Consider the following 27,046-nt stretch of genomic DNA (forward strand, 5'->3'; position numbering starts at 1 on the left):
GCATTAAACGCATGACGGAAAGACTAACTAACAACAATATGATCCCTTAACTCATTATCACTGTGGATGTAAATTCCACATCAGGTTTATCCCATCATACTCCCCTTGACTCCCGGATTAATCCTTGCCAACTCCAATCTAAGCCCAGTCATTTTGAGCATAATAATGAACATGGCCCTCTTTTCTGTTCTGTTTCTTCCTCCAGTTGTTTTTGTGTGACATCTGAAGCCTGAGATGCTGGTGACCATGCTGTTGGCTCCTGTCTGTGTGCTGCTGACGCTGGGAGCGCGTGCTCTTGCTGGAGGCTATCCCCCCATCGCCCACATGAAGTACATGCAGCCCATGATGAAAGGGCCTATTGGACCCCCGTTCAGAGAAGGCAAGGGACATTACGTTGGTAAGTAATCCACGGGGTTATATGTGTCTCTTTTACTTCGATGTCTCACTCTGCTCTGCACAAACTGTTTGCTGTGAACTCTCACACTCCAGCAACAGTCCATTGGGGGCATTTGGAACTGATTCATAATGATTTAAGCCTATATTATTGAGATACTCTCTTCAGTAAAGCCTTTTTAAATACGAGAAACTACAAATTTGCAACGTAAAAGACTCATTGACAAGTCTCTGATATTAATGCAAGTGTACACAATACCCAAACTAAGTTTTGACGTTTGTGTTCAGTTATTTCAAATTGAAAAGTTCCCGACTCAAAGTTATTTTCTACAAACAGTATACAAGTAACTTTTCCCCAACTATCTGAACCAACGGCAGCACTGATGTGCATCACATGCAAGTCCTAAACCACAGTACAGTAAAGAACAGAGATACGACGACTTGCTAGGAACAAAGGAAGTCTCCAACATTGCGGTTAAATATGTGACTGATGTTGAGACCCTCCCAGGACAGACTCGTGCACTAAAGCCACTGGTTCAGTGGCTCTCTTCAGGCAGTTAAAGGACTCACTGAAGTGTGTGTCTCGTTGCCCTGCGGGTCCTACAGCATTTGGCAGCTTCTCAGTTGGGGCCTAATGGAGGCCTGATTGCCCACTGTTTGCTGAGCTCCACTTGGCCAGTTGTTCTTCCTGCCATCTGGATGCCGTTACCCCACTGTTTATCACATCTTTTTCAGCTGTGTGATGAAGGAGAGAGTGTGAAGGATATAAAAATAGATTATATAAAAGGCTCAGGCAAAAGGGGAACTGGGACAGGGAGGGGGTGATAATCATCCCGAAAAAATGTTCATGCTGTCATTGCTATCATTATCAAATTTGACTCAAACTACCAATACAAGGTCTGGATCAGATGAGACGCGCCATGTGTTAGCGGAGGCCCCTTCTTCGAAGCAAAGTTCAAAGCAAAGGAGGGGCACATTTTCATTTCAGTGCCATGATATGATGTTGGACAAAGACACACTCCAGAAGTTGGATTCAGAGCAATTTCAGTCTTCATGTGTTGCAGTTAAATCCCTCACAGAAACATCAAAGATAGCTATGCTTTCTATAAATGGGATTTCAAAGTGTGGTGGAAACAAGTTTAAGATTTGGACGAGTGAAACTAAACGAAACGTCGCATGAATACAAAGCCTTTACTGCCACCCAGTGGTCACATGGTCACATTGCATCACCACTGAAACAGTTTATCAATTATTAGATAACCATATACTATGATTATCAGTTCAGTTAATCTTTATTAACAGACTCAAAGTCTGTTAGAAAAATTCAAACAACAATACATACATAGGATCTTTAGATCTACTGTATGTGATGGAGTATTAGAATTTGCAAATACCGTCAACATCCCAGAAATGTATAAAATAATGTTTGTGATGTTATACAGAATATGTGAAGGTATAACACATTTATATAGTATTAATTATATCAAACAAACAGATACAAGATCTTATAACTTAGCTTATAATGAGTGTAGTAACTTTATATCAGTGGGGAGAATGCGTTCATGTGGTTAATAATAACAGATGTTCAGGTAAAAAGAAAGGTTAAAGACTATAATTAATAAACTTGTCAAATGTCTAAAAGCAAGAAGAAATGTAAGAAGAAGGCTACCAGTCAGGTATATAGGCTTTCTTGTGCAATCATTCATGAGCTGTGGGTTCTGTATCAATCTTAACAGGACGGGAGTCAGTACTGCCCTCAGGCTTGCTTGCGTGCTCCTGTAGGCTTGCTCTTACAAGAGCAGAGTTCAATAAATGCAGTGACTCTGTCAGTTTAAATGTATTTGACAGCACAACTTAAGTCTTTGTCCTCTGGAGAGAATCGCAACAAGTAACGAAGAAGCCATTATATCCTCTCAAGTGTGAAGCACCCTATTTCCTCTCTCTGGGTGATATATTACGGCGCCCGGCAGCTAATAAACAAACAGAGCTGAGGCCAGAATGCTCATTACACACCTGAACACAACGTTTCGGCCGGCACCCTCGCTGATATAGACAAACCTCTAGTCTAAATATATTATACGAACCATTTATTTGGAGGAGGATACAATAGTGATTACACCTGAAATCTCATGAAAACTGTACAGTCTGGTAAATAGGTCAAAGTTGAACCTGGAAGTCAGACAGTAAGCAAACTCATCACATTTAAAATGCAACACTTATTCAAAATAAGCTTTTAGTCTCATCATAGTGGATGGATGTATTCTCATTAAGTGCCAGCAGGGGGAAGTAGTGGTCTGTGGTCACGTTAGGGGAAATAATGGGATTTCCAACTTAAAATATGGATACTTGTCATGTGTGCTTTCTTATGAAAAGAATACAAGGTGAGCTTCCCTCTGGCAGACCTACAGGCGAGTTGTTGCTGAGTTGAAGAACAGCAAGCATGCTGAAATGTTGTGTTTGGAGTGTTCTGCAGACCAGGCCTGTGTTTCTGCTCAGTGTGGCCTTGCTGTGTTCTGCTTCACTCTTCTGCCAGGAAAGAATATTGAGACAGTTTCTGACATGTCGCATATTTCTTCAGTCTAGTTTCCACTTTGTTCCACGATCAAAAATATTGCATTTTACAGACACTCTCAAACCCAAGTCGCTCAGGTGTAAAACAGAAAAGTGAAATCCTGTCCAGTTGTATGATGACATGGATTGTTATATCGATTGGAGACAGACTATAACCAGGCTGCTGCTCAATCTGACCTGTGATAGGCTTTAGCCCTTCATGACAATGAACAAGCAGTTAAGAAAAAATATGAAATAATGACCTGTATAGTCAGAAAGCTTACTGTGCCTTTAATGGATGGAAAAGATCATCAAATCACAAAGTTGTATACAAGTGAATTCAGAGGACCCTTTCCTTTTATTTCCCAGGTAATGATGTTGTGATGTCACATGTTTCATCAATGTAGCTTAATTCATGATTCCTTCTGTCGGCCCTCAATTGTTGTGTTCACTTGACAATGGACGATGTACTCAGCCCCCAGTTGTATTTTTATATCTTCTCTCTTTAGTGCCTTTGCAGCTGCATTTATTATCTCAATGTTGACGATGACATTTCAAAACTTTTAGTGGCTTATTAAAAACTACTGATACCAACATAAAAATATTATTTTTTTATTTATTGCCTTTTTTTATTTTGTATTCTTTTAAAACCCTGACACCCTTACCACTAAGTGGCAGTATTGTGTAAAGTCCCGTGTTTCAAGTATCTTTAGTTATGACATGAAGATGAAGCAGCGTTGCCTTCTGAGTAAAGAAACGGTTTGAATGTACCTCGAATGGTGAAGCAGCTGGTTGATGCAGTTGGCTGCAGTGTAGATAGGAATTGCATCCCTCAGGTTTTTTTGTATTGCTTTGACCTACATTCATTTGAGAGATTTGTTTTGGTTTCGATCAAAATACACACAAACACCTTTAGATGTTACATGTTGTAAACTTTCTGATCAGTTTTCTACTTCTTATTTGTTTTAAAATATATTGTCATGCCAACGATGTCATCTTTTCTTTTTCCAGATATGCCACCCATGATGGAAGTCAAGGGGGAACCGGGCCTCCAAGGCAAACCTGGACCTAGAGGCCCCTCAGGGCCAGAAGGAATTCCAGGCAAACCTGGACTGGGCAAGCCGGGTCTCAATGGCCAGCCAGGCTCTCAGGGGCCTCCTGGTTTTCCAGGAATTGGTAAGCCTGGACTTCCAGGTCTCCCAGGAAAGATTGGACTAAAGGGGATGCCTGGGCTTAATGGCGAGGTTGGCCCTCGTGGTGAACCAGGTCCCAGAGGTTCTTCAGGGCAGCCCGGCCTCCCTGGCCCATCTGGACTGTCTTTAAATGGGAAACCTGGACTTCCAGGCATGAGAGGCCCCTCTGGGACTCGGGGTGAACCGGGAGCAAAGGGTCTTTCAGGCCCACCAGGTGAACGTGGGTTTAAGGGCGAGAATGGAAATGGAAAGCCAGGGCCTTCAGGTATAAGGGGTCCTCCTGGGCTAAAAGGCAGTTCAGGACCACCTGGTCTTCCAGGTATAGGCAAACCAGGCCTAAAAGGTTTGTCTGGACTGCCTGGTCTTAAAGGTGATCAAGGACTCCCAGGGGAACAAGGAGAACCCGGAGAGTCTGGGAATCCAGGTCTACAAGGTCTGCCAGGACCAGTTGGGTTAGGGAAGCCTGGGCAAGACGGACTGCCTGGAGGACCAGGTCCACTAGGTCCAAAAGGTGAGCCAGGGACCAGGGGTTCTCCTGGATTTCCTGGCACTCCTGGTTATGGAAAACCTGGTCTGAGTGGGCCTAAAGGAGAAAAGGGCTATGGTGGGTTGCCTGGTCTCCCAGGGGACAAAGGAGAGCCAGGAATGGTGGGCCCGATTGGAGAACTTGGCCTTGATGGGCAATCAGGACCACCAGGACTTCAAGGTCCAATGGGACTGCCTGGAAAACATGGAATGCCAGGACTGAAGGGAGAGCTGGGCCCCCAGGGCCCTCCGGGACTTCCTGGCCTCAGAGGTGACCAAGGCCCTACTGGATCCTTTGGAAAACCCGGCAACCCTGGGGAGAAAGGCATCCCTGGGCCTAACGGTTCTATTGGAAAACCTGGACCCAAAGGTGATGGAGGGCATATTGGCCTACCTGGCAATCCAGGGTTGACAGGTGCTCCAGGGCCGAGAGGTGAGGGAGGGTTTATAGGAACTCCAGGACCCAGGGGACAGTCAGGAATTCCTGGTCTACAGGGGCCCATGGGTCCCATGGGGCCACAGGGTGCTCCTGGCCCAAAGGGTGAATCCGGACTTCCAGGGTCTCCAGGACTGGGTAAGTTCGGAGAGAAGGGAAATATAGGTCCCCAGGGTCCTCCAGGGAAACCAGGCCCTTCTGGAGTCAATGGTAACCACGGCACTCCTGGTCCTCCAGGGGCCCCCGGTCCTCCAGGAAATGGTCAAACAGTTGTTGCAGGGCCAACAGATTCACAGTTGGAAGGGGATGAAGTACCAGGGGACAGGAAAGGGCCCGCATACAGTCAAGTCCCGCTGTCTGCCTCTGTGGCACCAGCCTTCACAGCCATCCTCACCACACCTTTCCCTCCCTCTGCCATGCCAATCAAATTTGACAGGACCCTCTACAACGGGCAAAATGCCTACAGCACTACTTCTGGCATGTTCACCGCTCCTTTATCTGGTGTCTACTACTTTGCATACCACATGCACGTAAAGGGAACAAGCCTGTGGGTGGCACTGTACAAGAACAATGTGCCAGCTACTTACACCTACGATGAATACAAGAAAGGCTACATGGACCAGGCGTCCGGTAGTGCTGTCCTAGAGCTGAAGGAGGGTGATCAGGTATGGGTCCAGATGCCCTCGGATCAGGCAAATGGCCTCTATTCTACCGAATACATTCACTCCTCCTTCTCAGGATTTCTGCTCTGTCCCACATAACCCTGTCCTTTCATTCATGTTCCTGATTTGGCACCTCAGAGCAGCCCTAAACCTGAAATACCTACAGCCATTACAGAAACACAAAACCCATAGGATTCTCAATATTTTTTGCCATCGTCTTGATCGGTCTCACCCTCAGCAATATCAGCGAAAGAAAAAAAAAACTTTGTGAATGAAATATGGAGAGTTTTAAAAAAGCAGGGGAAAGAATTTCATACTGTGTTCTTTGTTTCACTGTCCTTCAAATGTGTGTTTTGGGTTGTATTTCATGATGGTGTTTTTTTTAGCTTATATTATTTTAATTATTATATTGTCATAATTTTATTGTTATTATTTGGTCCTTTGTCGTCATTGTTGCTGTTGTTGTTGTTGTTTATCGGATTCAGACTATTAAGTGCCTTACTTTGTAATGTGCTAGTGACAGACCTTCCCATGTGACTGCACATCCTGCCCACAAGCTCTGACATCACCAGACCCTGGGGGGGTGATTTGTTTCTTCTGGCTGCAGTCACGTCCCCCTTGTCTTCCTATTTAAACCGTGAATGGCAATACTGACATACAGAGCAATGACACAACATCGGAAATATAGACAGACAATAGCAAAACAAGGCATTTTGTGCTGAAATACTATTACTATTCACGTTTCCTTTGTTTGGCCTTTATGGTACTCTAAACAATTGCTACGTTAAAATTATTAATGGGATTAAATCTTTGTTTTAAGAGTGAGATATATATTTTGACAATTAGTTGGCATCTGTAGGGTGCTTATTTCTCTGCTTCTTTCTGAATTTAGTTGGCGACCATTTAAGATGACCTTTATCTTTTTTTTTTATAATTTATTGAACCGTCCAATCCAAGAGTAAATATGACCTCACAGTATTAGACTTTATACAATTTAAACTGCCCTGTTGAAGTGGATAATGCAAGAATTATGCTTTTTTTTTTGTACTTTCAGGACAAAATTAAATAAGGATGATATGTATGCATACAGTCAATGTTTACATGCCATAGAATAGATACTGAGAGCAACTGAAAAATGGACGGTAAGGACACAAATCCAGCAGGATTAATGGCCCGTTTCCTTGTATCGATCCCATTTTTCACATATGCACTGCAAATCCCATCACGGCATTCCCTTCAGACACTCTAAACATGACATCACCGCTTTCTAATGGTATACTACCTATTTAGTCATTCTAAGTGAGCAATCTCTGCTGCCATACTCTAAAGGCTCCATTTCTGACCACATTTTGCTAAATCTGTGAAGAGGCTGACTGTTTTAGGAGAAATAGGGATGCAAATGGTTGACAAACAAAGTACATCCACTTCTTCCTTCAATGGCAGTTTCTGTGCAACTTGCTGTTGCTGGGCAAACGAGAGCAATTCTGAATCGTTGGTGAATGAAATTGTTTTCTATTAATTCCCAAACCATTGTGTCTAAAATAGCAGAATTATTGTTTCGCTTCATGGAACATCCGTGTCAACGAGGACAAGATGTCTCTCAGAGCCCGAATTATGTCAAAAATATACAGCCGGAAATGAGAATCAATCTGCATTCACTCCATGAATAAGTAAAGGGACTGACTGAGGCCCACAGGTTGTGAAATACAGGTTGTGTAACATTTAACAACCCCTTGCCAGATTTCTGGGAGAGGTGGTGGGCCAGAGGTGAGAGTGGTGTATTTACTCATTTCTGTTGGATGAGGTATTAAGGATACATGCTGTGTATGCGTGTGTGTATGCGTGTGCTCGTATGTTCTGTTTGGTGTACCCGTCTGTCTGTCACTATGTCAATATACATGTGTGTGGGTGTGTGTGTGTGTGTGTGTGTGTGTGTGTGTGTGTGTGTGTGTGTAGTTCACATTGTCCCCCTGGCATTCAGGTCATGAACACTTCAGCGAGAATAATCACAAACTTGAAAGAAGTTACAAAACCTTAGGAAGAGCTTACAGTCCTGTTAATGTTCCACATGTATTCTGACTCCTGAATCTCTCGGCCTGCTTTGGACTTTAAAGAAAAATTCACAAACTGCCTTTGCAAAGTAAGGGAACAAGTTCTAAATAAAATAGGTGAAGGTAATGAGTAGATTACGGGACATGACATCAAAATAATGAGATAAGACGACAACATTTACTAAACATAAATTACTGGTTGACACTGAACGCTTTTGACTGTTTTGCATATTGGTCCAACGAGTGGCATCAAGGTGTGCAACATTTATTGTCACGTACCAAGTCATGAACGGAAAAAACGGCACTCTGGTGAAGTGTGCAAAATCTTTCATCATGGTTGCATTTACAGAAGAGAGGACGTTTGAGCAAACTTGAGAAAAGTAGCTTAAATGACTGACCGATTGCCGTGCCTTTACTCATGCCGCCCAAACGCTATCATTACACTGAATTTAGGACTACCTTACATCTTGATGGAGGAATGTCAATGTACAGTAGGATTGGGCCAGATATTGAGCTGTTCAATCAGAATGAATGTAATACTGTTTGACTCATTTACAATAGTTTCTATAAATCATCCACCATGCTGTGTCACTATACATAAACGGTAGCTCTTCTGGAAAAGCAGTGCTTGGAAAAGGCCTAATCAGTATTTTAAGTCTATGTAATGCAAACGGTGCACTTGCTCTTGCCCTTTCCTTCTCATACCATGAAAACACCTCCAACTGCTCCGTATCATTATTATCATGTGAGTCTACAAGACCGTCCAAGGCTGGTTGTGTACTGTATGTTGCCTTTTTTCGTCGCCTTCTATTTTCGGACTTATGAAATGTTGATGTGAGTTACATGTGGCTATAACTCTCTGTCCTTGTGTTTTGCTTGCAGAGTTTGCCCTGTGTGTGCAAATCAGTCAACGAGTGTCAGTAAGATTCATGTACCGTCTCAATCACAAGTTGCTTTGAAGTGTTTTCTGTTTTTCTTAAAAAAAAAAAAAAAAAAACTTGCTTCGGTTCTTAAGGGATATTTGTTTGTTTTAGTTTCAGTAAATACAAACGGCCATTCCCATTTGCACATGAAATTAATGAAGATGTATTTATACATTTATGATAATTTAATAGGGATGCCAAAACCGACCACCGAAGCCTAGAACGTATACATGGTATTTAACAGCATTGATGAGTTAAGAGCATTTACGACATGTAGTTAGCATTCTAGAGTTGTTTGTGAAGGATTATTTGATGACTTTTATTTTCTATTTGAGTAATGTACAATGTATCAATTTATAGGATTTTTTTTTGTCATACAAGGCTATTGCGTGCACTCTATGCAATAGAATTTGGGTATAAAATGCACTCTTTTTGATTGAAAATGTTTGTCTGCTTATACAAAATCTACAGTACTTGATTGTATTGATACCACATCAATAAAAACCTTCTTGTATATTATTGTCAGGCCCCCTCTTTCTATCTACTGTATTTGGATTTGTACATATTGGTAGTTGTAGGGGATTTTAATGCTTTCTAGGCAAAGATATCTGCATGCAGGTAAAGGAATGAACACTAGAGGGAGATATGCAATATAGTAAAAACAGCATTTCGGCCACGATTTTGACAGCTCCTTGTTGATCTGCTAGTAAACTCAGAGCTGCATTGATAGGCTTTTGTTGGTCAGTTCAGATTACTTGAAAAACAATTGTGTGTTAGTCAGTTACTTGGAATGCTCATTCATTGCAGACAAATGTTTAACACAAAAAGACCAATCTTTGTCATAATTTGCCCTGTGTGAAGATGCCATACTAAGAAAAACAAGCTCAAAATAGCAAATCATCTACTGGAACAGTGTCCAACCTTTGGTATCCAACTAAAATACATAGTCTAAACATAGATATATTTTTAGTTATATACAGATATATATATATATACACACAAATGATCAAATTCATGAAATTGAGGTTGCAAAACAAACCCTAAGCACAGCCATAATTGTGCGGTTATTTTCTGGAACTGTCGTCACTATAGTGAGCTCTCATCGTGCACCCGGATTCTTCTTACGTCGTACTGACGCCAGACCTTCATGCTGCATTCGAGTGATACTAGTAAACTCGTTAATCTTTTTTCCCTTTACTTGCGATTACGACTAGACGTGCTTACACGTGTTCTAGTAAGATATTATTTCGTAACAGATTTTGCTTTTATTTACCTAGTGTCATAATGAATGCATTAAGTGACACTGAGCTGATATTTTGCTACAGCGGGGAAGTAAAGAGAGAAGCAATATATTCAAATGTATAGTCAAAAATGCATTGCAGCTGTCTTCCTTAGTTTGTTAGAATATAAATGCATTGCTTGAGCTCACTGTATGCACCTCGCTGTGTGTGTGTTGTGTTTTCCAAAATTACAAAGCACGTGTGTGCCGTAGAAAGTGACAGATGTCCCGGGTGTTTCCCACTGTGTTGACTTGCCGCTACCTTGGACAGCCTCGCTTCTCATATTTCCGACAGTTCCTGAATGTGTGGACCCACTGAGAAGGCTCCTCCCTCAACAACAGTTCCCGACCTCCGACGAGAATTCAAGCTGCCACATTGAAGTGGAACAAAAAGGCAACCTGGCAGCGGTCTTCTACACTCCCTCCACTTTCTCCGGGGTAGTCACGGGATTTCAATGTTCAGCCTGCTCTTTGTAAGTACCTAATAACTTAAACTAACTCTTGACTGACCCATTTGAATGTGTGTCTCTGATACGATCGCACACGACTGCAATAACACAGATCCGCAAAAAAAAGCTCTGATTTAAAAGTTGCATATTGTAAAATGATCAACACAACACAAGGGAGCTAAAGTGAGTTTGTCTGAGTAGACGGACCAGTATGTAGCCTCGATAACGTTAGCAGAGCAAACAGCTAACGTTAGATTATTGGCCACGTAACATTAACGCTACACCATTCAATGTGTTAACATGTAATAATACAAACCGTCAACTTAGTCAACTCTAACGTAATATAGCGAGTCTTGGCATATCTCTGGACTGGTTGCTAAATGTTGAAAAGCAAAGTGACGGAGCTGAGCTAGCCTGCTAGCTAATGTAGCTACGTTAGCATGCTATTTGGGCTAAGGCTATTTCCTAGAATAATAGTAACAATCATCTCGTTACGACTTCAAGCATCAGCACGGGGGCCACTGGAGTTCATTTTTATTTGGTAACACGGCACATTGTGTGTTATCAAACGCCACGCTGTTGTCCAAACGGACCGTCGTCTGCAAATTTGATCAAAATAAGGGCTAATGTAATGCTATACAATGAAGTCTTGGCGTATCAGTGAAGGTAGCCTCTCTCTTGGACAACATCTAGCTTAGCGTGAACAGTTATTTGGTTCTCTTTGGCGTTCATGGCAGCGACACCATTCACATATTTATAACCAGTGACTGTGATTTCCAGTATTTTCAGCTTCTTTAGCGGTGGACTCGACAGACGTCGGTGACGTTAGTTGCGAGAAGCTCGGCTAGGGGTATATAGATGGCGACTAAAGCTAACTGCCTTCCGCCCTTTGTGACAGATCTTGACCCAGAGAGCATGCTGGACCCATTTATTTTGAAGCCACATGCCGAGCTAATATCTTAATAAACCAAACTAGTTGGTCGACAAAAAAAACCCGATATGTCCCGTCTGCTGTTATGGTATCGTGGGTGACCGTTTGTGTCGTCTCTCTTTCTTTAATTGTTAATTAGCCGGTTTGTCTCAGTGAATATGTCAGCCTTTCATGCTACAAATGTAGCTAGCACCGAAGTTACGGGGGTCTACGATTTAGCCTTTGTCTGTTTTTCTTAAAAACAGAAAGCACCCAACCATATAGCCGTGTTGGTAGAAGTGAAATGAGGAAATGCACTATGGGGAGGAAGTTGACTCGAGCAGCTGTGACTCTAAAGGCCGCAGCACATTCCCATGCCTCTCAGTTTTCAATTTATGACCTTCCTATGGTTTCAGTCTCCTCTCTGTAATAAATGCCAGTGGGTAGCGAATACAAATGAATAAGCTCTGAACACTCCTACCAACATGGGTGTATGAGTCAATGAGTAACCGGTGTAACAGGTAAGCTAATTACATTCCTGCTCATGAGTCACTGCAAGGTGATCCAATTTGCCTACAGCGAGGATAGAAGAAGAGATGTGTTTAATGCAATCAAAACAGACTTGAGGGCAATGTACAGTCGAAGAAGCTAGATATTCCTGTTATGATTCATGTATTTGTATGCAAATCACACGATTGTACCACTTTATGTAATGCGAGCAACAGAGAAATAGACATGGATTCCACATATCTGACTTACACAATAGTGAGTCTTTATGCTCTATTCACATTTTATTGTGGAAGTAGGACGCTCGTACTGGTGACCTGCTTTATGTTATAGCTAATTGACAGCCCGATGTGGAAATAGCATAGCTCCCCTCAGTCCACTTACAGCACAGCCTGCAGCCAAACGCAGGCCGTATACAGTAGGAAGTCCTCATCCCTGAGACACCGCACTTCGACTCGCATTACTTTATTTTTATGTTTTTAAACTATGAACTTCAAGGTTAATCTTAGCCTTCGTTTTGCTGCACCGTTGTTAGACTCGGGACGAAACACATATCCATTTTGCACTGTCTCGTTTTGCTTACAAAACATTTGGTATAATATTGGAGTGTGTCGTAGTAGGCCTATAACTATCTGCATGACATTTTACACCCAACAGATGGGTGGTTCCTCTGTCTATAGACGGCATTTATAAAAAAATTTTTTTTAAAAAGGGCAGTGTGACAAGTGGGGAAGTTCTCAGCCTTGGTTACCGTAACGGAGAAAGGCGAGCCCAGTGTACAGTAACGTGACACCAACTTGCTGAGGAGGTTACTGGGGGAGAAGAACACCTATGTTGTAGCCCGCTGGCAGTCGGCCCATCGAGCCACAGGGTGTCTGCGAGTGTTGAAAGGTAGGGTTGAAGAGGTCTGTTCCACAGTGACTGGCTTAACAGATTTGGCCAATTTTAAAATCTAGCTGTGCCCCATGGCGTCTGTGCTGTGGGGAGAAAGGAACACAGGCTTTTTGTTTTTTAAATCTGTGTTAGCTTGCTAAGATCTCTGGCTCCTGGAGCAGTTTGGTTGTGTTGAAATCAGGTGAAAGTGGAAAGCTAGGATTAGATACACATTTTTTTTTTGCTCTTAAGTAAAAAGCCATATATAATTATGCACTGGTAGCCATGGGCACCTTGTGTTGGTTAATGAATCATGTCCCGGTCGGCACAGCGTTCGTTTACAGTTGTTGCCACAGCGCTGGGATAAAGCAAAGACTCTGTAGTACTGGCAGTATCTGACAGGTTGACAACTCTTCTAGATGCTGCTGCAAGGCTGCCTACCGACACTATAGCAACAGGTAGGAATAGGATCCTCCTTTTATTTGTGTTTACAGTTACCATGTCGAGCTGCAGTTAGCGGGTTGAAAACACAGTCCTTTGCCAAAACATGCCACAGTAAAGTGTTGTTGTTATTAGAGCTGTTGTTCGTAGGCGCATGTAGCTGCTCACCTTCGCTGATCCAGAAAATGTTCTAGTTTTGAAGCAACTATAGTCTAGAACATGCCGTGTTATTGCACATAGACCAGCTTGCTGTGTTTTGCTACTGCCCATGCACTGTTTACCTTCTCACAGAAGCGTGGCCTTTTCTCCATTTCTCCTTAAGCAGCTTATTAAACGCATGAAATGTGCGACTACCTCTCACAACATGACCGCCAAACTAATTCATTGAGGCCGTAATCTGAAAAGGGTGGATTTTGTACTTTTTTGAGCTGATTCAAGATCACAGGGAGGGCCTGTATATTTGATGTCTTTGGTGAGGAAGTTGGATTTCTGAGTTTATAGTTTATATGAGCAGCCGTAACTCTGCTCTGACCCTCTTCAGCGTTGCAGATTGCACACTGCATTTTCAGCTTTAGCTCTGCAAATGTTTTAAGAGTGCGCCATTGCTCTTCTCTCGTCTATTCACGAGGGAATCCAAAACTCCCAACAGGAGCACTTGTTGCTAAAGCTGAGATAATTGTTGGTATAGCAACAGGCATCCCCTGATGCTGCTGTCAGAAAGCCAACTTGGTTTCCAAATGTCAGAAGAATTGATGTCACGGTGGGACTCTGCCGACATTCTCCTGTCTGTTGCCGAGTGTCGGCCTGAAACCTATTTCTATTTAACATTAGAAAATGACTATGATTTCAGTCATGGTGATTGTGTCCTACGTTGACTCGGGTAGATCGCGGTACTAGTACGCTTATCGTTACTGCGTATTGGTGAGGTACTTGGGTCTTAGCAGTCACGACGTGTCCTTCCCCGAGTCGTCGTGCCGCCAAAAGAAAAAAAACAGCCGTGATTATCGATTAATTCAACATGGATGACGGCTTACAAGAGTTGCTGACCGTGTTGTCTGTACTAGCAGCTGTTGTGCAGTTCAATTCTGCATTTTGTAATTCTACTGCTGCCGACACGCAGAGGAAGCGAGCTATTATTTGAGCGAGCGGCGTGTCCCGCCGCATTATCAGAAGTAACTGTTTGTGGCTTTGAGGGGGTCGATGGACTCAAAACGGAGGGATTTTCTTTTCCTATCGATGCTTATTTTGTTCTGCACAACTGTTGTGAAGTTCACAAAAGCATAAATGCTCTGTAGTGCGACGGGGACTTCCAGCCACCAGCTGAGCTACGTGTGTACAGACAACAACAAAACCGAAGGGAACGAGTGATGAAACGCGTGTTGACCAAAGTTCTTGACCCATAATCTAGTAAAACTTTAATTTGTAAGTGTTCATTATGAAGCAAATTTGATGTGTGTGTGTCAGAGAGGCCTATAGGCAGCCTTGTAACTAAGTTTTAAAAATACAACTTTGTTTTTTGGCCGTTTGAGCATATAGAGGAAGATTATAGAGGAAGTTCAAGTAAGTATCAAGTGCGACCTTTTATTGTCAAAGGGTACAATAATACTCAGCAACCAATCTACTTCCTGTTTACACCGGCACCCGCTTGCACAGCGTACGTAAATAGTAATGTGATTTTTGTGTTCGTGTGGATGGAAATCATTTCCAAAACGGTGCTGGAACGCCCGTGTGGACATAAAACACCCTGTTTAAAAGGAAAAGGCATTAGTGCGGCTGTAGCCTCAGTATTACTATCCGTGCGTCGATGTGTTGGCAGAGAGGCAGAGGTGTGGCTCACTGCTGTGACGAGTGTGTCCGTCGAGGCTGAGAGATGTCATCCTGCAGCCGATTTGAGGATTGTGACATGAGATTATGACTTATCAAAGGAGCTCAGAGATGGCTGAATATAGTCCCTCGACCCATATTCCAGATGCAAACATATATAGAATATGAAAAACTACTATCTGGGGAGGATGCAGCTTTATTTACAAAAACAAGTGATACCAATGGTAAGACAGATATGTTGGTAGCAAATTTAAACGCATTGGTAAAAGTATAGCTGGTCATTTCAAACACTTTGAACTTTATTGCAACATCGTATCCGTTTCAAGAGTCATTTAGTGAGCCATTAAAACATTGGGAAATGTTCAATCGACTGAGGCTCAAACGGGTTAATGGTTCAATCATTCTGGCTCTCGGGATGTCCCAATACAGTTTATTATTCAATATGTAACAAAGTGTTTCCTACTAGAGGTATTCTGTAGCCATAGCATGAAATCGATGACTTCCCCCATAGTGCAGTGCAATTGTTTTTTTTTGTCCTCCACCTTTTTGCCCCTTTAAGTTATTGGCTCGTTGTCATTAGTGCTCATCACGCAGGTGTTTTTAATTTAGTGAAAAGTGTGATTAAAAGTGCAACGAGGCCACGGCGCGAACAGGCCGAGCCTTTGTTTGGATATGTTTTCCTCTTTACATTCCCATTTCTAAGGTACTAAGCCCCTGTTCTCTTTCAGTCCTTTCCAGAGACGGATCAGTACTTGCCCCCCCCCTCTCCCTAAGCGCTATCAGAGGCCTTTGATCGTCACACTGTTTATCTGCGCTCACTCAGAGGCTGCAAAGCGGTGTGATAAGTGGGCTTTGCCATGTGTGCAAGGACGTGTGCGGGGAGTGTTGGTTCGTTCATAGAAATATGGGGGGGGGGGTTGCATATTCTCTCACCAGTCCACAAGGAGCCAGAACAAGAAGTACTCTGCGGGAAGATTAGCTCCCTGTCCTCAGGGAGCAGAGCGAGGTAACCTGTTGCACTGAAGGAGACCGAATGAGGATGTCCATTAAACAACATTTTAGATGGGCAATAACACAACTGCCGTCATAATCTTTGTCATTATTCTAAACTTATTTACTTTTTCCAGTAAAACTATTAGTTTTTCCTCAATTCGTACAGAAGCATGGACCACAAATGAACAATAAAAGAAAAGACGTGGTACAGCACACACGCATTAAAAGCCAATAACGCAGCAACGATGGTGTGTACGCTGTTACGGTGCACAACAGCATAACTTACTGAGCGACTGTAGACGGAGAATACATTAAGCGATAAGTGGATCTAATCAAGAAGGAGAAGTGCACATCACGGCCTGCATCTTGTTTTTGCCGTCTCTGTTCTGACAAACCGCAGAACAAGTCTTTGTACAATACGTAGATGACATGTTTCCAGACAAAATGTTGCAAAAGTGTTACAGAAATAATAGCTGTTGTGTCAGTGAGCACACTAGTGCTAAGCCCTTAGTACCTTTCACTCTTCTCTCTTTTTTTTTTTGTTGAAAGGAGCTGTTTTTAACATTCTGAGCGTCAATATAGCAGCAAACAACTATTTTCTGTGTAAAGATATAGTGGATTAATGTCTACCTGCACAGAGAATGAAGTCGCTCTCCCTCTGTGTTCGTACATTCAATTAAAAAACCCTAAATTGTTTCCGTGTATGAACGGCTAGGAATAGTCCTGATGGGCAGGTGGCACCTTGCATGGCAGCGGCTGCCATCAGCATATGACGTGGTGTGAAAGTGCTTCGAGTGGTTGTAGAGACGCGTGAGCTAAGGGGAGAGGAGGTGACTCTATAAACCCTTCAAGAGGTCTGCAGCAGCTGGAGAAGTCTTAACTCGTAGGCAGCCTTGAGGATTCTTATGCATCGGTTGGACTCGAGTGTTTCTTTCATGGAGGGTCTTTGTGTACCACCTCATGGTACTCATGTTTACACCACAGGCGTAAACATGAGGGATGTCTTTATAAAGGTTGTGTGTGTACTCTTGTTGTTGCCATCTTGTTTGTCATTTTGTCAACAAAATAAGTAGCTGTTGGAATCTGACACCAAACCTTTTGGCTTTTTAAAGGTATTTCCACATTTGGATTCTGGACTAGGTCTTACACCTTGAGGACTTCTTGTCCTGTTGTTTTCTTTTGAGTACTATTTTGGAAGTACTACTACTACCAAAAATGGGGACCCTGTTTATTGCCCTGTGAAAAAAAACACGGGGTTATTATATTTTTAAACTGAGACAACCACACGCCTGAGTCAGACTGGTTCTGTCTTGACACAGCTTAACAGACGAGACCAGTTATGAATCATGTGTCAATCATAAGGCTGTGATTAAGTGGCCGGGTCCAAAGGGCAGGTCACCGTAATTGTTCGAGTCAAAATCTAAATACTGGCCTGAAAACAGTCAATTTGATTATGTCGGCATATCTTCGGTGTTGGCAGATAAAGGCTTTAAAGTGAAATATCGGCGAGAGGTGAACACCGTGTTAAAGTAGGATACATATTTCTGTTTTGTTTGAACATGTTACCTGAACGTACATGTGGCATGTTTTACATGTACGGTAGCCTAACCTGAAGGGTAACCTATAACACGCCTACAACCGAAACATGTGTGTGCGCATCTGCAATCTGTCGAAATGAGCTGGAAGATATCTGAATATCAGATATCTTCAGAAATCCAATATTTTTGCATTCCCAGTTATTTGAAAAAGTTATAATCGACTGATTGAAATAATGTAAACGCACAAAGGCTAAAGTTAACACGAATTCTAAACTTGCACAAATAAAAACTTATTTTTTCCGCTGAAGTTTTTAGTATTTCTCAATTCTCAGTTCAAAAAATAGAAATGTTTCCTCTTCAAAATGCTGCCGTGTTCTATCTGGCTGTGCTATTTTGAGCTCAACTGGTGTCGGACACCCTCATTTCTGTTAATCCCCGTTGCTCGCTTCCACATATATATATGTAATACTTGTTGACCGCCCTAGTGTGAAGGATTGCTATCTCGGTTCTTTTGTGGGTGAAAAAGTTAAAAAAATAGATTTTTCAAAGTTTTGAATTGATCTTAGAAGATAAGAATCTTGATTTTTACATTAATAGTTTTTCCACCCCACCCTTAACTGGATAAATTAGATGCATAAACACACCCTTGTCCCTACCCTCATGGTAGGTGAGTGTTTTGTGTGGATGTGGATCACTTCTTCCCCCGCCCCAAGACTGTATTCTCAGAAACCCACGGGCACATTGTCAGAATTCGCCAAACAAAGCACAAGGCCACACATCGTCTACTCTACTTCCAAGTATCACTTTCAGCCCGAGGTTCCCGTTTGCAGAGCCCGGAGGTGTGCTGCTCACGGGACGCACAGCAGCAGTTTAGGATCTCTGCTGGAGTTTTGCATACACGCCGATGTCTCTCAAGGCCGTCGTGTCCCGGCCTGCCTGCAGATCTCAGTCTCGGTTGTTATACTGGATAAACTAGTGAGGCTCACACCGTGTCCCCAGAGGCCACAGCCTTCATCTTTATTGAGCATGAAGTCGATTCTCTTAGCTTGTGGGCGACTAGAGACTTTTATTGTTACATTTTCGGACTTCTCAGAACCAAATACTTGAATTTAAACCAAAAACAACTATTTGCAGCTGCCCTGCATGCTCTCATATGGCGGTTACAGCTGATAATATTGTCCCGAGCGGCCCTTTTCGGGAATTTGGTAATGATACATTATAATATCAATCATTCTTGCAACGTGCAGAGGCACCCTAGACAATCAACGTAATTTTGTAATTGATGAAGCATTATGGCAGCCCTCTCTTGGGTGTATTCACACCTGTACTTAGAAATGACCACTTGTGATCGGCTCACCCGAGATAGATGTTAATGACAGATGTTGCTCGTCTGGCTCACACCCAAGTTTGACACCAACTTTCACACTCAGCCAAATTTACCAAAGTCTGCGGAAAAAAAAAAAACCCTCCCTCCCAAAGAATAGGCATGTCAGTAGAGCGCCTTGTATAAAGTTGGGCCCTGTCACTGAGATCTCTTGTGTCCCAGCACTCATTTGAAATGAATGAATCCTGGTTTCTTCGTCTTTATGTCGGTGTGAGAACACAGTGAAGTTGAGCACAGCTCCGATTGGAGGTGAGATCCACCCACCCAGCCTATCGGCGGCATTGACGTCACTGCGTGGACCCAGCTGGTCCGTTGGGCAGGTGTGATCCTCTGTTTTTATCTCGGCCACAAGTCACTGCCAACTTCTTCACTCTTGACTTTTTTTGTTTATCTCAACTTTTTTTTTTTTTTTAACTTGTTTTAATTTAGCGTAGCCATTGTTGTGTCCTCTTGATGATTGCTTAGCTGCTTCCTTCATGTTCCTCTTCCTGTTGTCCCCGTCCTCCTTGACATATCCGCTATCGTCTGTTTGGCATTCATAGAGGCCACAGGAGTGAAATCATGTCCCCGTGACTTATGGCCTCATTTCTGTTTCCCACTGATTGACGGCGTCTCTCGAGTTTTGATCGTGACCGTCTTGTTTTTTGCATGTGTGTGTGTTTGAGTTAATGAAGGCGTGTGATGTTTTGACCCCCCCCTACTTCTCACACGGCAGAGAAGCCCTACAGCTGCTCCAGGGCAGCACAGTCTGGTCATGCTCAGTCTGGCTCCAGACAAAACACCAGCGAGACTCAGAGCACAACCTCAGACCACCAGACAGGGTTCTGTGTAATACTGACACCTTTCACAAGGGGGGACGAGTATGGACTCAGACGCACCACATTTTGTGTAAACCTCTTTGTTTTGCCACTTCCAGTCTGTATACTCCACGTCCAGACGTTTGGGTTTGTGTGAATTCTAATTTTGTAACAACCCCCCCCGCCCCCGCCCTTGTGGCAAATGTACCGCCCGCAGCCGGCTTGTGACTGTCCACACTATGTACACGGTGTTACATAGTTTATGAACATATCTGTGGTGGTGCGCCAGTGATGGGGATCGGCCACCTGACGGCTATCGGGTGTCGGCAAGAGCTGCCCGCGGCCCGAGCGCTATAATTACAGAGTCCCATGGCAGTAAAGTCCTTAATGATGTGGACAGCTTTCAATTAGGACTCCCACTGTAGTTGTCTCCGTGCACTTTAGCTGTGATAACTTAACAACTTCCACAGGCAGTGTGCCGATGTGTTTCAGATATCATAAGCTTTGTTAACGTAAACGTATTAAATCACGATAAATGAACAGCTGCCTCGTCTCTTACACTCGAACAACACTTCAATCAAATGCATGTTTTCATTCAGATCGCTCTATACTTTGCCAGACAGGCTGTTGAATCATCCACAAATAATGAGTTGGCAGTGGCAGGACACCCATGCCCCGATTGCTATTATTTTGCGACTTTATTGCCGGTTTAGGTTTGTGTGTCCTGTTCTGTTCTGAGACACGGTGGTCCTTATCAGCTAGTACTGCTACTCCCTGCTCTCTCCCACTTACTGCCCTCTCTCCTTCTCTTCTCTCTCTTCAGTCGCTGTAGGAGATTTCTGTGAGAGGTGGAGCTGAAATCATTAGATGAATAATGGCATTTTTTGGTTGTCATTTAGGTCGTTTTTTAAAGCAAAAAATGCCAAATGTTTTGTGGTTTCAGCCTCCAGCTTCTGTCTGCTGGATTACAGTAAACGGACCCTCTTTGAGTTATGGACTGTTGGTTAGTCTTGACACGATATCGAAATTATGACTGCATTACGATGCCGTGCCTAAATATGGCGTTTAAACATCGCTTCTATGGTGGATAATGTGTTTGCCGAAATGACAGGAGATGCTCGGACAGACGCAGAAAAGAGGGAGAATCTAATTTTATCGGTACGTCTAGTTGGTAATTAGATCCACGGTTTTATTTTCCTTGTTTGTTTTTTTTAATGGAGTTCTGCTGATACTGTGGAGCGGGGCATGACCTTCCTTTTTATTCTTTTTAACTCCATTTGTGGACTCCGTCCTTCTGGTTAGCCCGAGCTAAATCCATGGAGTTTATTTTTTGGCCGCTTGCAGCAAAGTTCAAACCGCTCGATCCCAATCTCAATGCCATCCCTTTCAGAGCAGAGCGCTACGGCTCACGCAGCTCTTATTAAATCACTGTCATTCTTAAAGTACTAACATAAATGCTTTTCTGGTGTCGGTGTACTTTGCAACACGACTGTTTAGTGTGAAGTTAAAGCGGTGAAGAAACTGCATATCACCTGTTCACTCAGTGTGATTGAGCTGCAGGCTGCTCAGTCTTGAGGCTTTGGTGTATTCTGCTTCTTGCTTCCTGTGTGGTTAAACATGTTTGGGGTGTCTCTGCATGTGTTTGTTTTTGTTCTTCCTGCATCTGTGCGCTGTGTAACTGCAGAACCTGTTTGCAAATGTCTGAGTGATTTGCATGTGTTCCCAGCAGCGCCGGCGCGATGTTGTCACAGTTTACTCACTTCCCCATTGATAAGCTCGCTCGGGTTGTTCCTGCTGGTCTCTTATCAGATCGGTGCGGTAGAGGCATGCTGGACTTGATCACGATGACAGAATGGCGTCCAATAAAGAAACAAATCTTGTTACTTCCCATCTAGCCCATAAGTTCTTCACTCCATGTTCCAATATGAACTTTAAAATGGCCATTTTGCTCTTGGTAACCCTGCTATTGACTGTATGAAGTCACTTTGTGCATCTGGGCCACCCCTCCACAAACCAGCTGCTTTTCATCTTTTAGCATAAGCTGTCATTGTGGTGTCCTTGGTGCGTCTGTGAGCTTTTATTTTTCTTCTTCAGTGTTTCCGTCTGCTCTCCTTTCCACATTCAGGCTTCACAGGTGAAAGCACATGTTCACTGCCCCCTCTAGCCCCGTGTCTGTCCTGTTTCCCTTTCTACAAGATGAGACGCAAACAAGCTTTTTAAAGTCTGGTTACTCTTTTTATTCCAAGTTTCACTTGTCTGCATGCAGCAATGCCACATTATGTTTAGAACTGCTCAGACGGTAATTAAAGGCGTCACGGAGGATCTCGGCCATCAAGCAAGAAAAATGAAATAAAAATCAAGGCTGTTTCGAGTGCCCTTGTGGATGTTGCCAAGTATAAAAGACGGAAGGGACGAAATACATTTATGGAGGAGAATGGGTTGATACGTCCTCTGTTAGCTGAGAGGACAACTGTCACGGGGGTATATACGGTGAATATACGTCTTACGGTTAAGTTTAATATCCTGAGTAACTTCTGACTGAGTGAGATCGGAATGGAAAGAGAGTCAGGAAGAGCACAGAGAGTTTTGTGTCGGTCTCAAGTAGGTGAAATGAGGGAGCGTGGGACCGTAATGCTTGTTTGAAGCTTTGCCCACCCGGCAATCCTCACCTTGTGACTGCCGCCTGTGACACGGTGCTGAAGTCCAAGCCTTTTCTCTCGTGTGTGTGTGTGTGTGTGTGTGTGTGTGTGTGTGTGTGTGTGTGTGTGTGTGTGTGTGTGTGTGTGTGTGTGTGTGTGTGTGTACATACCCCCCCCCCCCCCTGCTCTTCCTACCTCCCTCCAATGTTGCTCTGAGACAGTTCCAGCCAGTTTGTGGCGGCTGGGTTTAGACTGTCAAGGACTTGGCACAGTTTGACTGACTGCACCCTGGCTGGATACAGAGCAGACATTACCTGTTTTGTACGCCACCCCCTTTTTAAGCGCGTGGCGCGTCACACTGAGCATATTATTAGTTTCCAGGTGGTAGAATAAAAGGGTTATGTGATCCCACGGTGTAGTCTGTTTACAGCCGATGCATAAAGTTTTGTCTCTATACCCGAGTGATGACAACAATTATTAGGCTCACGCACCTGCCGGCGTCACCATGGCACGCATAAATTACGTATAACTATGGCTGGAAGGTAAAATCATGCGACTCAAAATGATATGTGCAGAAGGCTGACATTTAAAAAGCACAGAGGTCTAATTAAACGCTAAAGATGCGACTGTCTTCTCCCGTTCTGACCACAGGTTCAAGCATGCTACAGGTTAGGTTTCAGTTGCTAATCTTCTTCAGAGAAATGTTTTCATATTTCCGTTGAAATTCTCATTACGTCCCGACAGCAATGGATGAATCGAATGCTCCGTGGCTGTCGCAGGATTGTAATAAGCCTGTTCAATTATTGACAGTAAAACAGGCTTTTCCACACTTTTATGAACAAAAGACGACGCAGCTCAGTCACTGTCGGGTGTGTGTGTGATGTAATTACCGTCGTGTGACCTCACGCTCCTCTTCCTCCTCTCTCGGCAGGGTTTCTGTGTTGACTTGAGCCGTACCTATATGGCGTGTGTGAGTGGAGAATTCTGCCAGGCACAGCACCTCACCTGCGTGGAGAAGTGAATCGGCCGCCCCCCGAGGGACTACGCTACCCGGAAACCACCCTGACAAGCCGGCACACTAGGAACTGCTGACTCATCAACCAACTGGGATCCTGCGTAGTCCTTGGCCCCGACTGCCCCGCCTTGTCCCAACCAATACGACAAATCTTTGCTCGCCGCTTTCTTCTTGAACAGCCAATCACAAACAGCTCTCCTGAATGGGGTAAACTGATTGGATGACTCCTGGATAGTCTCTCCATCTTTTTTTTTTTTTTTTTTTATTCTTTTACATTTTTTGGTTTTGTATAAATTCATTTTTTTACATCCCGGAGTACTGTGGACTAGTCGATCGTTTCCCTTTTCTGTGTACATCCTCACATAGTTGAACAGCTGTTGTCCTCCTGAACCCATCCTTCACCACGTGTTGTCATTTTTATTTATTCTACCCGTTTCTGAACACATGAATCTGTTAGCAGTCCTTTGCTGACTTCTGAGCCAAACAGTTGCTTTTTGTTTTGTAAGAGTATTGTATTGTAATTGTTTTTTAAGCCGTCTCGCCAACATGAACCGCCCCGCTGCAGTCGAGATTGCCTACGAGTGCATGAGGTTCGTCATCACCCACAACCCCACCAATGCCACGCTCAACAAGTTCACCGAGGTACGCCCGCATCCCGCCGCGCCTGGTGTCCGTGTGCGTTCGTTTGCAAGTCCCGTGTCTGAAAGTTCTCTCTTTATGTCTTACCAGGAGCTGAAGAAGTGCGAGGTGAACACACTGGTGAGAGTTTGTGATGCCACTTATGATAAGACACCAGTGGAGAAGGAGGGGATTCAGGTCCTGGTAAGAGTTCACACACACACACTTGTGGGAGCCTTTTATTATATGTTTCGCTCATACGCTGACACTCTTCTTCTTTTGGTCTCCTCTAGGACTGGCCCTTCGATGATGGCGCCCCTCCTCCCACCCAGATCGTGGACGACTGGCTCAAGCTGCTCAACACCAAGTTCCGAGAGGAACCCGGCTGCTGCATCGCTGTGCACTGTGTAGCAGGACTTGGACGGTGAGTGGCAAGCTGCATCCATTTGTGTAGAGATGTGACAATAACAATAATTATGCTCAACTTTTTAATGTTAAAAGGTCTGCTCTAACATCAGTAAGTGGTGATTAATTCAGTATCTTGAAAGGTTGTCCTCTCTTCCTGTTCACACCACGACTTTCAAAGTTCTCATGCAAACATTCGACACCTTAGGTGGTGCAACAACAACAACAACTTTGGTCCGTACACATGGCACACACAGGTCGGCTGTAGGCGTGGTGGTCGCTCCGACAGATGTCCCCTCAACCGGTGTCCTGCGTGCTCATTGGCTGTAGCTCCCTGACCGATCCAGACATTTGGTAATGTAAGATATCTGGAATGCGCTCGTCTTCGAACAGTCGACGCCTAGCGCCTGAGTGACGACGTGCGAATGCTGAGCCAATGCGGCTCTGGCTCTGATCTGTTTTTGTTTTGTTCCCCGGGAGCTCCAAAAACCACCGGCGAGCGGAAGATCAGGGCTAAAGTCGAGTCGCGTGAACTGGGCGTAAATGAAGAAATCGGCTGGTTAAATTATCATAAGTGACAACACTCGGTTGCTTCTGCAGACTTGAAAAGAAAAGGCAATTACATTTGAATGTGAACTGAGGTTGCACAGGCTGTCGTCGTATTCACAGACCAATGTGGCAGTGAGTTACAGGCGGGTTATGCAGAATAACAACACAAGTGTGAAAACAAAGCGGACAGAAGCCCGTGACGTGGGAGAAGTAGTGTTAAAATGTCCTTCCTCGCCACAAACGCAAAATAAGCCAATCGGTTCCCAAATGGCTTCCAGCATTTTGCATTGCTATAGCATTCCAGAGGTTGTATAATTAGCAGTATTGGTTAGACTGCTATTTTCTGAATTCCTCCCCTTCCCTGACCTGTTTACAGCAGTTTGATCTGCTTTACAGCAGCCTTCTCTTCAGGGTCTTGAGTGTGGGAGGCAGCAGCAGCAGTGTTCCTTGTTGTTGTTTGTGCCTTTCTTTGACAATATTCTCATCCCTCGTTCCTCACTATCTCACCTTTTTTCTTCACGTTTTTGTCCAATCCCTCCTTTCTCACATACTGTCCCTTGTGAATGTTGTGTGAGAGAGCAGCCACTGGAGGAAATGCTCTGTCAGCACTGAGATTTGACCCTCCCAAGTCGTCTAGAAAATCTTTTTTTATATTTATTTATTTTTCTCTCATCTGGTGAGAAAGGAGAAGGTTATCTTACTGTAACGTATCACCGTTTGTGTGTGTGTGTGTATGTGTGTGCCCCAGCAGGGCAACAGTGAACATGTGCACCCCTGTTGATTTCCCAGGCCTGTTTCCCAGGTTTACCCCCCCCTCCCTTCCCGTCCACCATATTACTATGGAACCATGTGAACCTTGGCATTTAATCTTCTGTTCTCCTTCTCTCCTTCTTCTCTCGCTGTCTCCTTGAACCGGTCCACTGGATTTCTTTACCTCTCAGAGCTCCAGTCCTGGTGGCCTTAGCCCTCATTGAGACTGGGATGAAGTATGAGGAGGCTGTGCAGTTCATAAGGCAGTAAGTACCCTCCCTACTTTTCTACTTTGTAAGGCTTTGATAAAGATAATAGTAGCTAGCCTCTTATTGTTATTAGCCAAACTGTAATTCAAAGTTGCCATTCAGGTAAATCAGTTACACATTTTGGCTTCTTTGGTTATGCCGACAACTCTTCCGCTTTGGCATTTGTCCATCGCTAGTAAATACTAGGGAGAGGTATTTCTCGAGTTTGGCACTACAGCAGGAAACGACGGTGTTCAGAGTTAACTGAATAGTTCAACACTTACAGCATTCGCCTCACGGCTTTGCTGAGACTTCCAGGAAGTTACCGCTCCCATCCACGAAATCCACTACCAGGCTGCCAAATGCAGCTTATATTGAACAGACTAACTCTCTTGGTATAAAGTGAATGAACAATGTTCTTTAACCACAATGTTGGCGGCTCCTTTCTGCCCATATGTCCCTGGGTTAGATGCTTGCTTAGAACGGGTTAAATGCAGAGGCAGTTTAAAATAAATGTTGTGAAGGGACGCGCAAAGTATTGTCCGAGGTATTTGCAAAAGTTAAGCTAGAATGTAATGACCGTAATGCTTGCTATGGTGTGCTCTTTGCCTAATTTTGTGGGTATTATATTAATGTTCTTCCCCTCCATTTCTCCTCTGCTTTTCATAGGAAGAGACGCGGAGCCTTCAACTCCAAACAGCTTCTTTACCTCGAGAAATACAGACCCAAAATGCGTCTGAAGTTCAAGGATACCAACAGCCACAACTGCTGTGTGCAGTAGGCGGCCTGTCGGTGCATCTTTCTAATGCACAGTTTGTGGGGAATCTTCCAACAAGGGGAGATTAAAAAAAAAAGAAAAAGAAATGAATAAAAAAAAAAAAAAAAGAAGAGAGTGCTATCAGTAATTATTGTGATGATTTGTCAACACTGAGTCATGGTTAATTGATCAGAGAGCTAGTGAGCGATGGAATGAATGAATCCAGATCTGGGGATCCACCAGCCGAACCAATGAATGGAAGGTCAAAGCACACAGACAGGCCTGCCTCCCGGTTATACTGTTCAACCGCGGGCCAGAATCTTTTCAACTTGAGTCC

At 43.7% G+C, this 27,046-nt stretch overlaps 2 protein-coding genes across 3 annotated transcripts; both read left to right on the forward strand.

Moving 5' to 3' along the window:
• Positions 1 to 234: 234 nt before the first annotated feature.
• col8a2 (collagen, type VIII, alpha 2) lies at positions 235 to 5,858 on the forward strand (the record flags this gene model as incomplete). Its single annotated transcript, XM_079175549.1, has 2 exons — positions 235 to 397; positions 3,955 to 5,858. 2 exons carry the CDS (start codon positions 235 to 237, stop codon positions 5,856 to 5,858), a joined length of 2,067 nt encoding a protein of 688 aa, XP_079031675.1.
• Positions 5,859 to 10,355: 4,497 nt separating this feature from the next.
• ptp4a2b (protein tyrosine phosphatase 4A2b) lies at positions 10,356 to 26,907 on the forward strand. Of its 2 annotated transcripts, none has more exons than XM_079175824.1 (7): positions 10,356 to 10,485; positions 23,299 to 23,589; positions 23,916 to 24,024; positions 24,112 to 24,204; positions 24,294 to 24,424; positions 25,896 to 25,970; positions 26,622 to 26,907. In XM_079175824.1, the coding sequence occupies exons 2-7, from the start codon at positions 23,585 to 23,587 to the stop codon at positions 26,731 to 26,733; spliced, it is 525 nt and encodes a 174-aa protein (XP_079031950.1). In that variant the 5' UTR covers positions 10,356 to 10,485; positions 23,299 to 23,584; the 3' UTR covers positions 26,734 to 26,907. The 2 variants fall into 2 exon arrangements, with proteins under 2 accessions (XP_079031950.1, XP_079031951.1); XM_079175825.1 differs by lacking the exon at positions 10,356 to 10,485 and adding an exon at positions 12,694 to 12,769.
• Positions 26,908 to 27,046: the final 139 nt, after the last annotated feature.

Source organism: Pholis gunnellus (assembly GCF_910591455.1).
Source record: "Pholis gunnellus genome assembly, chromosome: 16".
NCBI classification, from domain to species: domain Eukaryota; kingdom Metazoa; phylum Chordata; class Actinopteri; order Perciformes; family Pholidae; genus Pholis; species Pholis gunnellus.